Source organism: Bos javanicus, chromosome 4, assembly GCF_032452875.1.
Source record: "Bos javanicus breed banteng chromosome 4, ARS-OSU_banteng_1.0, whole genome shotgun sequence".
Lineage (NCBI taxonomy): Eukaryota > Metazoa > Chordata > Mammalia > Artiodactyla > Bovidae > Bos > Bos javanicus.
The window spans coordinates 25,664,329-25,681,624 of record NC_083871.1 but is presented as its reverse complement, the minus strand read 5'-3'; the positions used below and the strand labels follow the sequence as shown (position 1 = coordinate 25,681,624).

The 17,296-nt window shown below is 37.6% G+C and overlaps 2 protein-coding genes across 8 annotated transcripts in view; one reads left to right on the top strand and one right to left on the bottom strand.

The window, feature by feature from the left end:
* The window catches only part of ANKMY2 (ankyrin repeat and MYND domain containing 2), a 45,660-nt gene extending 35,597 nt beyond the window's left edge, over window positions 1–10,063 (top strand). For 3 of the 4 annotated variants that reach the window (XM_061413621.1, XM_061413624.1, XM_061413625.1), the window contains exons 9-10: window positions 1,091–1,220; window positions 2,623–3,818. In XM_061413621.1, the coding sequence (XP_061269605.1) occupies window positions 1,091–1,220; window positions 2,623–2,810 (318 nt within the window). In that variant the 3' untranslated portion in view covers window positions 2,811–3,818. Of the gene's footprint in view, window positions 1–1,090; window positions 1,221–2,622; window positions 3,819–6,822 lie in introns of those variants that run through there. The other variant, XM_061413622.1, reaches the window with a different exon arrangement.
* Window positions 10,064–10,687: 624 nt separating this feature from the next.
* The window catches only part of LRRC72 (leucine rich repeat containing 72), a 69,883-nt gene continuing 63,274 nt past the window's right edge, over window positions 10,688–17,296 (bottom strand). For all 4 annotated transcript variants that reach the window (XM_061413626.1, XM_061413628.1, XM_061413629.1 and 1 more), the window contains 3 exons: window positions 16,949–17,101; window positions 11,775–11,802; window positions 10,688–10,919 (listed from right to left, as the gene is read on the bottom strand). In XM_061413626.1, the coding sequence (XP_061269610.1) occupies window positions 10,754–10,919; window positions 11,775–11,802; window positions 16,949–17,101 (347 nt within the window). In that variant the 3' untranslated portion in view covers window positions 10,688–10,753. The remainder of the gene's footprint in view (window positions 10,920–11,774; window positions 11,803–16,948; window positions 17,102–17,296) is intronic.

Genomic DNA, 17,296 nt, shown 5'->3' with positions numbered 1-17,296 from the left:
ACATCTGTTCCATGTGTTTCTCATCCTCCTTGGACCAGCAGGCCAGGGTTGACATGTCCTCATGGTGATGGTAGAGCTATAAGTAGGCAAGCAGAAACATACAAGGTCTTTTGAGGTCCAGCCTTGAAATTGCCATGCTGTCTCATTTCTCTGGCCAAAACAAGTTGCATGGTTATATTTAAAGTTAATTCTCCTCCCCTTCAGAGAAAAGAACGTTGAAGTCACATGGGAAAATGTATGGGTGCAGGGAAGAGGGAAGAACTGGGGCCAGTAATATAGTCTGTAAAACCTTCTATGTATAGCATCCTAGCCCAGTGCTTGGCATATAATTTTATAAAAATCTAAGCTCTATTTACACAAATGTATTGCTGTCCTAAACACAGCATTCACTTTCCTAGTCCTACATTTTTGTACAAGTTATTCCATCCACTTGGAATGCTTCTTTCCTGTTTCTCTGTCTACTGACTCCTTCTATTTAGAGTGAGTCATTGCTTCCTCTGTGTTCCCATTGCTGTGACGTCCTGTTCTAGGATATAAATCATGTTGTTAATTATTAGCCTCCGTCCGTGCTGCCCCATCCTGCTCCAGCTTCCTCTGGGACAACAATTGTATTTTCTTTGTCTTTGTACCATATCAATTCTGGTACACAGAAGTCTCTTAAATAAATCATATGTTAGAGTCTTTGGTAGACCGTGTGTTATATATCCATTGTTGTTTAAAAGTGTAAGCTAAAAATTGCAAAGGTAAACAATACACATTCATACATCATGGTTTTAAAATAAAGCACATTGGGAGTTAGTCACTTAGTCATGTCCGATGCTTTGTGAGCCCATTGCCCGCCAGGCTCCTCTGTCCATGACATTCTCCAGGCAAGAATACTGGAGTGGGTTGCCATTTCCTTCTCCATGGGATCTTCTCAACCCAGGGATGAGTCCCGGGTTTCCTACATTCCAGGCATATTCTTTACCATCTGAGCCACCAGGGATGCCATGTCAAGTTAATATTTTTACAGCACAGTACTTGATTTAATGTTGTAATTGAAAAACCATGTGACTACACCTCTTGAAAATAAACCTACAATTGCCTTCAGGTAATATATTGTGATCAGACCTGCCAGAAAACACACTGGTTTGCCCATAAAAAAATCTGTAAGAATCTCAAGGACATTTATGAGAAGCAACAGTTGGAGGCTGCCAAGGCAAAGAGTGAAGAGGAGAACAGTAAGTATATAAAAACCGAGACCGTAATACTTGTCAGCAGGAAGAGGAAGGATCAATTATATTAACACAGGACTCACAGGAACTGCGTCTTCTCAGGGAACCAAGGAAGACTGGGGTAACCAACATCAGGATTACACTTAAATATATCCTTCTTTTGAGTCTCTGGGGTGATGTACAGACTATAGTCAGCCTAGATAGCACTAGAAAATGAAAAACATAGAATTCTGAGGAATGGTGTTTATTCCCCTTTCTACTTTGTAATTCATGAGACTGCTCTGGAGCCATATGACTCTTAATGAATAGTTTACTTATATTTTGCTCACAAAGGATTTTAAGGTCTTTGAATAAGGAAATAAATTTCCCCTAATGGCTATGTGAAGATTTTAAGATTGGAAGCCTTTAACTTTCTTAATTATGAAACTGCGGGTAAAATTATGGAGTAAATTTATAAATTACAAGTTAACTTGCATGGCTTAACTTTCCACAAGAGTGAGGGCAGTGAGTTCCATATTATTTTTCCTCTCCTTTCCTCATAAAATGTATGACTCATTTTCATCAGAAACAGTGAGTTGCTTGGGCAATGATTCACGTATTGGAGAAGAGAACCGCCCACACTCTTACGTCCCACCCGAGGATATAGGATATGTATCACACATTCTGGGAAGTGATAGGTTGCCAAAAGGTTACCTGGGTGATTCTGATACTAAGCATGCTCATCTCTATTCCTCAAAGGACCATGTCCCTTTGCCACCTGGTGGAGAAACATATTAATGGAAATAGATGATTTGTACAAACCTGCATTCATACAAAATAAACTGGTATAAATAGATTATTAATAGAACAGTCAGGCTTTCTGACTGTCTTGCTTTTTTGTGTTTGCTGGACCAAACCTTTATATCCTGTGTGTTGAAAGCGGTGTATAACAGCTGGTCACATACTCAGGAAGCCATATGGGAGGGTTGTCAGTGGATGAGAACTCCTGGTTGTTAGACATCAGTCCATTCCACACACTATTCTACTCCTTTATTCTCCACAAATGTGCGATAGGCTTTATTATCCTTTATAAGGAGACAGCCTTGGATAGGCATTTACCTACCCAAGCATGTCAAGCTAATTCATGGCAAAGCTGTATTTGAATGTGGATTTTGCTTGTCTTCAATCCTGATTTCAAGGCCTGAGTTCAAATGCCAGTTCTCTTATTTTCGCTGGCTGTGCAACTATGAGCAAGTTAACAAACCCCCTCTCTTCTCTGTTTCCCCATTTGTAAAAGAATAATGCTAATAGAAAACTCCCCCTTGTGGTTGTTATGAGGATTAAATGATTTAATACACCAAAGCACTTAGAAGTGTCTGGCACATGGTAAGAGCCAGATGACTTTTTTTTTTCTTCTTCTTTTTATCAGATAGCAAACTTGATGTCAATTCTAATTGTGTTGGTGAAGAGCGGCCGGAGGAGGCTGAAACGAGAATCTGCCAAAAGAATGACAATCCTAAGGATTCTGAGGAAGGCGAGAAAGAATCTCTGCAGAGTGATGCTGGGCTGGAAGGCTTACAGGAGGCTGCAGTAGGTCCGCAGGTGTCTGAGGAGTAAGGGCCAGAGCAAGTGTCCGAGCAAGCGCAGACAGTCCTCACCTGGCAGGTAGCTGGGAACTCACATGATTGCGTCCTACTTGGCTCCATACCTGCCTGGGACTGTGGCGGGATTCCACATTTCACAGAATATGTGCTTTCCAACAAGACCTTCATTCCGATTCTGTTCTATAATAAGACAGATATTCCTGGAGAGAAAAACGTTTTTTCAAAATGCAGGAGAAACATTTCTGTTCCTTTTCTGAGGCAGGCTTCCCAGCAGTTGTTCTCAAAGGAAAATAAATTTCCTTTTAAAAAAGAAATATATGTTCTTGGGAACAAAGAGGCAAGCAGAACAGTTGTAGGAGAGAGGAGACTTTCAGGAAAAGAAAAATTTTATAGCCACAGAGATGGGTAGTTAGAATCATAACTTATATGTAAATAAAATGCTTTATATAAATAGCATTTATGGTAAAGTGCTACTTATTAAGATGCAATGAAACGAAGAAAAGCTACATGTTAAAGGAGCTCTGACATAGTTCAGCTAATTGTACTTTTCTATAGAATTTATCCTGAGCAGACTGAACTTTATGTAGTTCCTGCAGTGACATTTTATCTACAGTATTTGTACCTTCAGAAATGTCAAATCCCCCAGGAGGAACTGAGGTATAGCCACAGTTATCTCAGCATGTGCATTAAAAAAAGATGTTTGATGAAATTGTTGGTTAAACAAAGGCTAAACATACTGTGTCCACGGTTACTATAAAACTGATTTATGTGCCATTTTCCACTTGAAAGGCTGTGACCTTCCTATAAGCTTTTCATGGGGTTCTTCTTGTCCATGAAAGATTTGTCTGATTATATAACTTGTCTGATTTATAACTGTCCTTTATAGGCTGTGCTGGCATCAGTTTTTAGTGTCTGAGTATTTAAATCGAGCTAGAGTGAGATTTGAAGATAGTGCTGTGTTTCAAAGTTCCTTTGTGTTGATTGTAAAATAAATTGTGCCCACTAATAGAGCCAATTTAAATCTTTTTTCATAGTTTATTGCTGTTAGCGGGTGGCAAATGGTAAAGAAATATTAGAGAACTTAAAACATTTTAGGAAACACTGGAGAACACAGTAATAATTATTTTAATATTTACAATTGTAAGTCAGTATGACAAGAATTCTCACCTCACTTCACTGATCAGATTCTTCTGTCTTGCTGCTTTTTCTCTTCCTTACACTCAGTTACTTTTCTCCCAGCCCCAACATGTACATCTTCTGTATACCCTGTACGATGCTGCTGTAGGAAGCCTTCTTGTGAGTAAATCACTGTTTAGGGTTAAGTGGGTAGGAATTCAACAGGCAGATTTTTCCTGCACTTGTGAATCATGACAAGCCCCCCTTCTCTCATTGAAATCCCTCAATCTACACACAATGCTAAACGTTTATCTTTTGACTAGAAAAATGGTCCTCTTAGGCCTTCCTCTTCCACAAGTAAATTTTTAACCCGAGTTCCCTGATTTTAATTATTTTTTGGGTATGTGGTATCATCATGGTCCCTGTTTTTAGATAGCATGAAAGGTTATGAAAAAGCCAAAGGGTGTAGGAGAATCGAGATGTGGCAACATAGAGGTGATTTTCTCTTTATTGAAATGAATGCTAATATGAGTCAGAACTCCAACACAGCTACAGCTGGCACTAATAGTAACTTTCCAGCTGGACAAAGAGGACTTCAGATATAAGCCATGTCAGTATCAAAAGTTCTATAGATATATTTCAGGAAAGGATTGGTTAGAAAATGGAATTTAAGAAAAATGAGGTTGGTTCTGATGGTACTCTCTTTGTCATAAATAACCAAAAATAGATGATTCCATTATAACACCATCAAAACAGGTGGTCATCCAGCTACCCTTTTTTTTTTTTTTTTTCACCATATTGAATTATTTTCAATATGCCATCAAGAAACTTTTCTCAAAAACAGGACCCAAAGGATTAGAATAGAATAGTCTTACTATTGTAGTGTCTTGTACTCAGAGCTGATATAATAAAATATTAAATCAGCCAATGGGTTTATTCAAAACTTGGATTGTGCTGTTTGACCCAGTGGTGGCTTAGTTGCTAAATTGTGTCTGACTCTTGCAACCCAATGGACTGTAGCCCGCCAGGCTTCTCTGTCCTTGGGATTTCCCAGGCAAGAATACTGGAGTGAGTTGCCATTTCCTTCTCCTGGGGATCTTTCCAACCCTGGGATCAAACCTGGGTCTCCTGCATTGCAGGCAGATTCTTTACCAACTAGGTAATAATAATAGCTAACACTGAAAGCTACTGTATCTTGAAGTTATTTTGTTTAATATTCACAACAACCCCATGAATTAGGCTTTATTCTTATCCCCTCACAGCACAGATAGTTAAAGTCTAAAAAGGCCCACTCAATCATCCAAGAGTCCAGAGTTGGAACTCAGCAAGGTCTGCAGTTTGACTACAACATTGTACACTCTTAATATGTTACCATTGCTGTAGTTTCTCTGCAGACATGAGATAATAGTAGAGCTCTGTAGACAAGCCATTATTTTATAGGGTGTGGTGGGTAACCCCTCAGCCCTTAAAAAGATGACTGATTTTAGCCATCCATCATGTTTATGAGTTTACTCGAGTTTTAATATTATTGGATATTAAACATAACAGAAATACTTGAAGTAGTTCCGCAGTGTTTTTATCTTCTCAGGACCATCTCCCCTGCTTCTGAAGCAAATCACTTCCCTTCTTGAGTGGGAGATAGATGTCTTCCTAGTCACCCAGTTTTATAACCATCAGTAGTGACCTGTTTCCTTGGCCACAACGAGGCCCATCAGAGTACCTCTCAGAGATTTTACCTTCCTGAAGCCAAAGAGGGAGGGTTTTTGTTTGTTTCTCCCTTGGGATGATCATAAATTATAAGGATTCAGTTCAGAAGCTGACATGTAGAGGTACCTAGGAGAATGCAGCCACTGAGTAGATACAGATAAGAGACGGAAACAAGGAGGGAAGGGTGTCGAATTCACTGGGCTCTGACGTGGTCCACACTGGGTGTGCTTTGTTTGGTTACGTGAGCAGATTTCTCATTTGGCTTTCTATAAATCAAAGCAAAGAACTATTAAGACCTCCTTGAAAAACTTAATGGGATCAAATTTCAAAAGTTAAATGTATATAAATATAATTAAAAGGAAAACGAAGGCACATGAAAGTTTTGAGATTAGATGCTCTTAGAAAAAGTACAAAGGCAGGTCAGGTTTTGGATCACAGTTACCATTTTGGTTGGAAAAGAAGCTACCACTACAAGGTGGTTTTCATCTCCTAATGTTTATTTTGGAAAAGCATATCTGTTTGCAGTTGTATAGAAATTAATAATGTTTATGTAAGCTCTGATAATATTAAAGCATCATTTGCATGGACAAAAAGCAAGATCTTAATTTAGTAAAAACAACTTTCTTCTTCCTGCTAAAAATGATTGAATACTTTAGCAGATAAAGATTTTCCCCCCAAAAGGTGGCTCTAGCCTAGCTTCTATGTCCTTTAAAGACAAAATTCTAGTTTTATAAAGCAATAAAGGCATCTTTTTGAATGGTGATCTTAATTTGCGATGAATCAGGTAGCTATGTAATTGATCAGTTCAGGGCAGTGTAGCTAGCAAATTCATACACTTATGTAAAACTACTTAATCTCAGGGATGATGCCAAATGACTAATTTTAAATGTGAAAAAATTGTCAATTCCAGAAGAAACCATGAATGAATTCTTAGTGACTTTGGCATGAAGAAGGCCTTCTTAAATATGACACTAAACTCAGAAGCCACAAGTGAAACTAGTTCAGCTACATTTTTTAAAAAATCTGAACACTTCTGGGAAGATAGTGTATACATACTTTTCCTTATTCCTCCTCCTAAGTAAGACTGAAAACCCTGGACATTACATATAAAACAAACAGAAGAAGGCAGATGGGCTAGGCCCCTCAGGACCAAGCAATGATACTTGTTTTTTTGTGTTTTCTTTCTGCCTCGTATATCACAGATTTGAGGCAGAAGAAGCCAGTAACATGGAAACAACAATCAGAGGCAAAAATAAGGTCCAACAGACAAATGCCTGCTCTGTGGATTTTGGACTCAAAGCTGAAACACCAAAGCATACCTGGATTTCAAGTCTGCACCAGCCTACCCGACAAATTTTGGACTTGCCAGCCCTGCCTGTGCCAATGGCATGAGGCAGTTCCTTAAAATAAATTGTTCTCTGTAAATATGCATGTACCCAGTTGATTCTGTATCTCTTAAGAACCCTAATAGACTACACGTCCTAGTTTGAGCTACTGAAACAAATTACCATGGGTTAGGGTGGTTTAAACAGCAAACATTTATTTCTCACAGTTCTGGAGGCTAGAAGTTCAAGATCTGGGTGCCAGCATGGTCAACTTCTTGGTGAGTGTCGTCTTCCTGGTTTACAGAGGGCCACTGTACTGTGTCCTCACTAGCAGAAAGGACATGCTACCTCTCTGGCCTCTTACAAGCTTGCTAATCCTATTATTCATGAGGCTCCAAGCTCATGACCTGATTGCCTCCCAAAGGCCTTACCTCCAAGTACCATCACACTGGGAATTAGATTTCAACGTGTACATTTTGAATGAACACAAACATCAGTCTCTGATGCTAGGTATAGTTCCTAAGGGGCACAACTACTCTTGAACAACACAGGGGTTAGGGGTGCCCACCCTCCCAGAAATCCAAGTATAACTTTCCAGTCTGTCCTCCGTATTTATAGTTTCACATCTGTGAATTCAGCCAACTACAGAGCATGTAGTACTGTGCTACATGCTACTTATTGGAAAAAAATCTGCCCACAAGTGAATCTATGTAGATCAAACCCAAGTTGTTCAAGGGTCAGCTGTAATAGATGACATATATTGAGCACTTTGAGAAAGCCACTCTACTTAACATGTTACATACATGATCAAGTATAATCCTTGCAACTCCCTGAAGTAACTTATTATTTTAAAGAAGAGGAAATTAAAGCCTCTATAGAAATTAACTTGTCCAAGTAACATAACTCGTAAGTGGAAGAACTAAACTAGATTGTCCAATTCCAGAGCTCTAGCTTAGAACCACAGCCCTCCACAAATCTGTGTATCAGGGTTTTCTCTTCCCCAGTTAAAACATCAAGTGATGGATCCTGAAATAAATGTGCTTCCTCTCGAACCCACTTCAATGGGTCTTTGTTTTTTGAAGCAAATAATTAAAGACTCTCAATTGTGTATTCCATTTTGGTAGAGTTTTAGATTATTTAGGTAAGGATCATGTATTTTATTTTGTCCTTTTCTCCAAATGGTATTTAATGTAATGTTTTCCTGTCGTGGAACTAATAGGCCTTCATTCCTGAACCAGAAGTACCCAGTATTGAGGAGTGCATTTTGAAACAAATCTTTTTCATACAAATGATATATATTTCCATTAGTTCTCTAAAACAATTAGAGAGCCATATTGTTATGGCTAACAAGAGCCTCTTGTTAGCCATATTTTTGCAATTGGAATACATTTTTCTTCCTTTTTATCGATTGTGGGATTAAAAACAACTTTTTTTTTTTTACTATTCTTCTAGTGGTTAACCTGAGTATTGCAATACCCCATCCTCCATTTACTGCAATCTAATTAAAAAGTAATACTGCTTGTGCAGTTTATGAGCCATCTTAAATCTGAGTCAAAATACACCATTTCCATCCTGAAATAGATTGTTGCTCTGCCCACCCAACATTATCGGTTGGTGGGTCTCATGGTACTCAGTTCATGATGAGTTCAGCTCAGGCTCCCAGTTCTAGAATGAATGCAGTGGCATTCCTCGAACTGATCAGTGACGAGCTCTCTGCTGCTGATGCTGTGACCCTTGAAGACCGCACTGTAAGTCCTCTCAGCTTGCCAGAGGCTTTACAAGATACTGTTACTTACAACAAATACTTGTAACATTATGGATTAGGCTGGGTTATTGTGTTACTTGGGGCCTCCCGGTGACTCAGCGGTAAAGAATCCACCTTGCCAATGCAAGAGACACAGGAGATGCGGTTTCAATCCCTGAGTTGGGAAGATCCCCTGGAGGAGGGCATGGCAACTCACTCCAGTATTCTTGCTTGGAAAATATCTTGGACAGAAGAGCTTGGCAGGCTACGGTCCATAAGGAAAGAGTCGGATATTACTGAGCAATTGAGCACACACACACACACTGTATTAATTATATAGTAAATTATCCCAAAATTTATCAGCTTGACGCTTCAGTAAGCATTATCTCATGAAGTTCCTGCAGGCCAAAAATAGAAGCAGCTTGATGGTGCAGTTCTGGCTTGGTCCTCAGGAGGGTGTTAGGAAGCTTTCAACCAGAGTTGCAGTCCTCTGAGGCTTAAATTGGATCTGGAAGACCCACTTGCAAGGTGATTAACTGGGTCTGGGGGAAGAATTGTAACTCACATAGTTGTCAGCAGAGGACTTAGTTTCCTTACTTACTTCTGGAAGTAGGTCTCAGTTCTTCACCACGTTGGTCTCTCCAGAGGACTGCGTAAGTGTCATGACAGCTGGCTTCTGCAGGTTAAGTGAGAAGGAGAGAGGAAGAGAACATTTTGATTCTTCCTGTGAAGTCATCTTGGAAGCCACATGCCATCATTTTTGCCTTTATATCAGCCACTCATGAAACTCTTTTTCTTTGCCTCAGCTGTAACCTGCCAGCCACCATACCAGACTTTGCAGATTCTAGCTGTGCACAGAATCCTATGTGCCCAGAGGTAAAAGGAGGTCACAGATTCTTGGCGACGGTTCACTACGCCCTCTCGGGTTTTCCTCTCTTGCTTTTGCTTTCAGCCCCACTTCTACAGTGTATCTGTGGTACAGTGTGGTAATATCTAGGCACCATCAGGTAAGGGGACATGTTGCTCTGCTTTTTATAAGCTTTTATCTAGCTCTTGAGCTTAGCTGGAGAAGATCAGCAATATATTTTGAGTTACCTTACATGTCCAGTTTTTGTCTCGGCACCAGGAAACTGCTGAAAACTTTTCTGTTTTTGCTTCCCTCTTATAGAGCGCTTCTGGGTAGGCCAACCACAGATCATAAGCTCACACCCAGAACTGATAAATGCTTCCAAAGGTGAGAGTGAAAGTTATACCTGTGTCATCGTCATACAATGGAATACTATGTATATCAATGAGCACAACAAAGAATTATTGCTACTAACAACAACATGTGTCCATTTTACAATGTTGAGTGAAAGAAGCCAGAAAAAATAATTCAGCTTCTATGATTCCATTTATATGCCTTTCAAAAACATTAATATATTGTTTAGAAATGATATTAATGTATATTAATATCTAATATATGTGTTTAGAAACACAATACATGGTTTAGAAACCAGGATGATGTAGTAACTGGTCATTGGACTGGTAACAGGAATGAGGTTTCTAGAGTACTGGTAATGTTCTATTTCTTGATCTAGGATGATAGTTACATGTACATGTTCATTTTTTTTTAAATTTGTTAAAACAATTTGCATATATTTCTATATCCATGTTTAACTTCAAAAGAAACTGAAGAGAAAATGTAGGAATTATTTTTCCTTGGTGTTTATGTTTACATCCTAATGTTTCAAATAACACCACAATACTTTGGCCACCTCATGTGAAGAGTTGACTCATTGGAAAAGACTCTGATGCTGGGAGGGATTGGGGGCAGGAGGAGAAGGGGACGACAGAGGATGAGATGGCTGGATGGCATCACTGACTCGATGGACGTGAGTTTGGGTGAACTCTGGGAGTTGGTGATGGACAGGGAGGCCTGGTGTGCTGTAATCCATGGGGTTGCAAAGAGTCAGACACGACTGAGTGAACTGAACTGAACTGAACTGAAATAAAGAATATGCTAATCACAGTAAAGTTTAATATATAACTGAAAACTACTAAGATTTCTAGAAACCCCAGGGGCTATCTCAGTGTGATTGTAAGCATTTGGGCAGGTCCTGTGTCTTTCTCTTCAAGGTATTTTTCCTCTCGTGTTGGCACCGTGTCCCAGTTCAGAGAGGTAATAGCCATTGCCGATCGCTTCATGGACCTTACAAAAACAGCATCTTCTGGGTCATCAAACATAGTTCTGCAAAAATGGCAATTATGTCAGGAAAAAAATCAATTAGACCAAAACACATATTTAATTTAAAGGCATAGTGCCATATTTTTCTGTTATTTGTAGTATAATACCACTGACAAGTAACTTTAGAGCCCTACTGACAAATGACTTTCAGGACAAGTAACACTGTTTTTATTGTATATTTTAAAAATACAATGGACATATTTGGGATCAGCTATAATAGATGTCAGTATAGATGTGACTATTCTTGCATTCACATTTAAAGTCAGTGGTTAAATGAAATGATTAAAATATTTATAGCTATGATACATATTAGTATATTATACACATTTTATTGAAAGGTTATTATTTCTCTGCATTATGCTACATTTTATGAAAAGTGCTTGGAGATAATATTTTTCAAGACTGAACCAAAGAAAAAATTCCTTAGTGCAAAATGTAAAGAATGATGATTTAAAAAATTTATCAATATTCATAAATTAAGATTTTTTTCAGTTATGAACCATTTCTTTTAAAAATATTATCATGCTCACTGAACATATTTGGGGGAAAAGTAAAAAAGAAGTAAGGACCTTCATTTTTAATATCAGGTATAACTTTTTTCCTAACTTCTCCCTCCACCTCACTCCATTTCTTAATCTATTTTAGGTTATAATAATAATATTAAAAACCCTAAATATATCAAATATAAATATATAGCTTCAAATCATTCATCACAGGAAGACAGTGTGATTTTTCCTATCAAAGGGTTAGTCATTTTTTAAGTCATTAAAATTCATTTGGGGAAATGGGAATAATTTAGGGAACCGCCACAATTATGAAATAACATGATAATAAAAGTAAAGTTTAAAAATCACTTACTTGTCTACATTATTTGCAAATGCAAAGTCTGAAAAAGAAATTCTAAATTAGTATTTCTCAAATGTTTGTTCAGCATTTTAAAGCAATGAAATAATGCTATAAAGGAAAAAGTCTAGAGCATATGTTTCTGGGTTTTGAGCAGTCTTTCAGATAAATAGTTCAGTTCATCAAAATTGCCATGATGCCTAACCCCAAACTGAAATTTTCTCTCAGGTATAGAACCTTAGGTGTTTCTAATGTCTTGAGGCAAATTCTTTACTATAATACATGCCTCAAAACTGAGAACAACATGCTCTATCAATTTGGTTACCAATGGAATCCATGTGGGGATTTTTATAATTAAGATACTGAGTCTCATGTGCAGAAACAGAGCCTTTTTCTTTTTCAGATAGACACATGCATCTGTAAATGGACTAATAGACCAAATGTGGAAAAAATATTTAGGGCAGTTTAAGCCACTTGGATTCTTGGCATTAACTTCAAAGAAACAGAATAAACAAATCCTAGGTCATAAGATTCTACATCTTCCCTAGCTTTGGAGCTCAAAGGCTAGTCCTCAAAGCTTGGATTTCCTATGGTATCTTCTCGAGACTGTCCTTGCTTTGTTTATTCCTCTCCAGAGGCCCAGTGCCAGGCTAGTGATGGAATGTACCAACACCTGTTGGACCAGCAAAGCCCACAGTCTGAGCTCTTGCCAACCCACAGGCAGCGGGGACACTCTGCCTTAGGAGAGGGGTTCAAGGCATCGTTCCCATTACAAGTGGCTGGTGCAAGTCTTCCATTTCTTTGCTGATCTCCCCAGACTCTGTCTACATTTTCAATTACAAAAAGCTCACATTTTGCTTATGATGAATATAAATAAGAAAACAGTAAAAAGTGAAATTCCCCTTTGACCTTTTCAGTTCCTCATTATCAGTACTATCACTATTAAGTGTTCTGTATGTATGCTTCCAGCCTCCTGTGTGTGTATACATGTGCACTCACATACATATACAAAAAGATTTATTTGCTGACAGAATTCGAATTTTGTCCTTACTCCGCATTATATTGGGCTTCCCTGGTGATTCAGTTGGTAAAGAAACTGCCTTCAGTGCAGGAGACCTGGGTTTGATCCCTGGGTTGGGAAGATCCCCTAGAGCAGGGAATGCATTATATTACTCAAAATGCATCTTTTCTTTTTTTTTTTTGTATTCAAGATTTATCATGGAATGATTCTTTAATCCAATAGTTTGTATTGTAAGGATGTGCCATAAGTTAACTTTCTATGAGTGACCGTTTAGACTTTCTATTGTTTTTCTATTACAAAAAATGTTTCAATTAGCACTTTATACATGTATCTGTTTGTGTGTGTGCAGATACTTCTGTAGTAGAGAGATTTCAAATTTAGTTGCTGTGTTGAATAGGTTGCATATTTTATATGTGCATGGGTTCTGTCACATTGCCATATGACCTTGCAAGAAAGTTGAACTAATTTACACTCCCACCAATTATGTATGAGTTATGCTTTTGTCTCTCCTCCACTTCACCAGCCTTTCCAGTGTTTGCCTAACTGCAGGATGAAAATGGCATCTCATTGCTTTAATTTGCACTTACTTGCTCACTAGTGGGGCTGATTGTTGGATGTCACATTTATTTCCTTCTATAATGTCCACATCTTTTGTCACTAGTTTTCAAATTGATTTATAGGATCCTTTGATATAATGGGCATTAACTTTTGCCTATTGTATATACTGCAAATATTTCTTCCAGTTGTGTTTTTTAATTTTATTCCTGGGATTTGAAGAAATTTCAAGTTGTCCTTGCTTCTCAAGCTATTTGGAATACAATTGATTTCTTTCTCAATTTAGGGCAAAGAGTAATAAAATCAAAATGTGGTGTTACAATTGCTCTATAAACATTTTCAAGTATAGTTCATTTCCAGTGAAAGAATATCATCCTCAATGTGCACATCACAGTAAGAACAAATACAGAAACTATAAAACTATAAGGCACAATTTTAAGAGCTTACATAGGGAGTTCTACTAAGTTCATTATAAATGTTTGGTTTGTGGAAAATGGAGATTGAGAGATTAATTAGGGTCATGCTGCCAATTTGGGGGAGGGTTATAGTCAACCTATCTATGAATTAAGAATGTGGATTAAGAAGAAAGATTTCAAATGCAATGAAATACTCTCTCTATCCTTTCTTCCCTAATTTTGTTTTTGGAGATTTGATATGAAAGAAATGTAAAGCTCTAAAGGTAGTAGTCAGCTATCCTCCTCACACTTGGAAAACACTCTACGTATGATAAACAGATGGGGGTGGTCTTATATTGCTTGTTAATAGGTGCATTGGTTGTTTCTAAGAGTGGGGATTTTCTCTCCAGAGGTTCCTTTTCTACTACAGCATGGCTTATCGCCCTGCCCCGCCACTAATCCAGTAGCATTTAGTTTGAGTATTAGCTTTTACATGAACTAAAAGAAAAACCAAGTGGCTAACCAATAGAACAGTCCAACTTATCATGCAGTTGTTATGTGTCAGATCAGGTGGTGCAATGGTTTGTGTAATAAGCATCCTGACAGCCAAAAGAAGATATCATCCGCTTTTTAAAAATCAGGAGGCTGAAGCAAAGTCATGTCCAAAACAAAACGTGTAATTACTAGCAGAGCTGGTGTTTAGATCCAGGAGAATCTGATCCTAAAACTTGTTTCTTGCCTCTACACTGGTTGTTCTCTTAGTGGGAGTATGCATCAGAATCACCTGAAAGGCTTGTTAAAACATAGCTTCCTGGGCATGTGCATCTGCAGCAAGTTACTAACTGATGCTGCTGCTGATTTGGGGGACTACACTTTGATAATCATTGCTCTACACTATAGCCTTCTGCATCCAGAACATGTCCTCCAGGTATTTCTCCTATTCTATGGGATATATAGGGGATTGAGGAATATGTCAAATTATACTCTGTGGAAACAATCATACAAATCAAGACATTCTATAATGTAACTGGCCTGGTCCCTTCAAAAAGTCATGGGAAAACAATGGAGGCTATTTTAAATTAAAAGAGACTGAGATAGTTGGATGGCATCACCAACTCAATGGACGAGTCTGAGCAAACTCCAGAAGAAGTGAAGGACAGGGAGCCATGGCATGCTGCAGTCCATGGGGTCGCAAAGAGCTGGACACGACTTATCGACTAAACAACAATGAAGAACCACAACAACCAAACATAATTGTGAACTCTGACTGGACTCTGGTTTGGAAAAGCAGTTGTAGAAGTCATCTTGGAACAAGTGGGAAATTTGAATATGGATTATATATTAAATAACATATAAAAATTAAATATAAATACACTGTTTTTCTTAGGTGTGATTATGGCATTGTGGCTTTATAGAAGAATGTCCTTATTTTTTAAATTTACAGGCCAAATTATTTAGGAAGGAAATTTCATTATGTCTGCTACTGAAGCATTTAAATGGTTCATCAATACTTGATATTTTTTAGTTTACATAAGAAGTAAAGCCTCATGCTGCTGCTAAGTCGCTTCAGTCGTGTCCAACTCTGTGCGACCCCATAGACAGGCTCCCCTGTCCCTGGGATTCTCCAGGCAAGAACACTGGAGTGGGTTGCCATTTCCTTCTCCAATGCATGAAAGTGAAAAGTGAAAGGGAAGTAGCTCAGTCGGTCCGACTCTTCGCGACCCCATGGACTACAGCCCACCAGACTCCTTCATCCATGGGATTTTCCAGGCAAGAGTACTGGGGTGGGGTGCCATTGCTTTCTCCATAGATGATGGTGAATACAGTATAATATTAATTGTTGAATATACAGGGACATGTATAAGTGTTTAATATTTTTTCAACCATTTCTGTTGGAAAAACTTCATGATAAAAAGTTGACTTTTCATTTTGATTTTGCCTTTTTTTTAATCTTGCTCATTCTTGAATAATAATTTAGCTGGTTGCAGAATTCTTGGTTGATTATTTATTTTCCTTAGTATTTTAAAAGTATTAGATCACTGTCTTCTGATTTCCATAATTGCAGTTGAGTGTGTTATAAATCTATAAATTATTCCTTTGTAGGTAATCTACAATTTTCTCTCTATTTTAACCTCATTTTGCCTTTGGTGTGGATATTTGTTGCTGCTTTATGTCTTTTATGTTTTTGAATTGATTGTGTCTGGTGAATCTAAGGATGTATAACATTTAAACAAATTCGGAAAATTGCCAGCCATTACCATTTCAAACATTACCTTCAGCCCAATTTCTCTATTTTTCCCTGTGGGATTACAACATTTATTACTAAATTTATATAGGAAGTAAACATTATTTCCAAATGTCTCCTTATCACCTGCTTATTTTTCTATGTTGCATTCTGGGTAATTTCTTCAAAACTATTTTCCAATTTAATATCTTTTCCCTTTGTTTCTAGAGAATCTATTTGGTTATTTTGCAAATATATGTTGTCTCATTGGCAAAATGTCATGAGGAAAAGGCTTTTTGTCTTTGCACCATTTTTCATCTCCCCATGTGATACCTGATGGTACAATAACCACTTGGCAACCATAAAGCAGATTAAGAATCACAGAACAAAAGATAGATGTATTCTCAAACACCGAAAACATCATTTAACTTTATACTAACCTTGGACACTCTTTGTTGTGTGAGTAAAGTAAAGCTCTATTTGCTTAAGTCACTGTAGTTGGATTTCTGTTACATACAAGAAAGTTAAATTCCAACTAATGAATATATTACTGAAGATATTCAAGTTATACTTACATATGATCACAGTGTATGAGAGTACAAGCAAATAACAATGTTTATTTCTGGATGCAGGAATTGCAGTGATCTTTATTTTTAATATTTTTCTATATTATCAAAAACGTATAGCCTTAATTCATGAAATTGTCCAGAGTCATTGATAATAGTAGCAATTGCAGCTTATTCACTGAGCCCTTTATGTTGTGCTAGATATTGGGGTGTGGATGTCAACGTGTTGTCTCATTGTTATCACATTATCTTACTTAATTTAATATACACAAATGATGATGAAGGTTGCATACTTAATTAGGCTAATAAAATTAGAAAATATTTCAGTACGTAAGTGCTTAGCTTACTGTAAATTGAAGTTATTATAATCAAATTAACCAAAAGCTTGTGCAGTTTTAATTACATTTTTTTTTCTTTTTTCAAAATACCTGAAGGTACTCTCTGCGCTGGTTTTTGCTTAAATGGTGATCGAGGATCCCATGAGGCATCTACTTTTCCTCTGAATGCTATTGATTGAACAATATGAGCCTTTTTATGGTTAAAAAGCGTAATCATCGACCTTCTTTCCTTTTCTGTAACTTCTGACAAATGCAAAAAAGCAATGTTATTGCATGGCATTATATGCAGAGTGAGTAAAAAAATAGAATTTCTGTCAAAAATGGATTTGTCCTAATTACGTTGTATGTAAACATCCTGTCATAATCAATTTGTAAAAACTCTACCAAGCTAATTCCTTAATCTTACAAGCTCAATATATGTCCCTCATGTCACAGGGC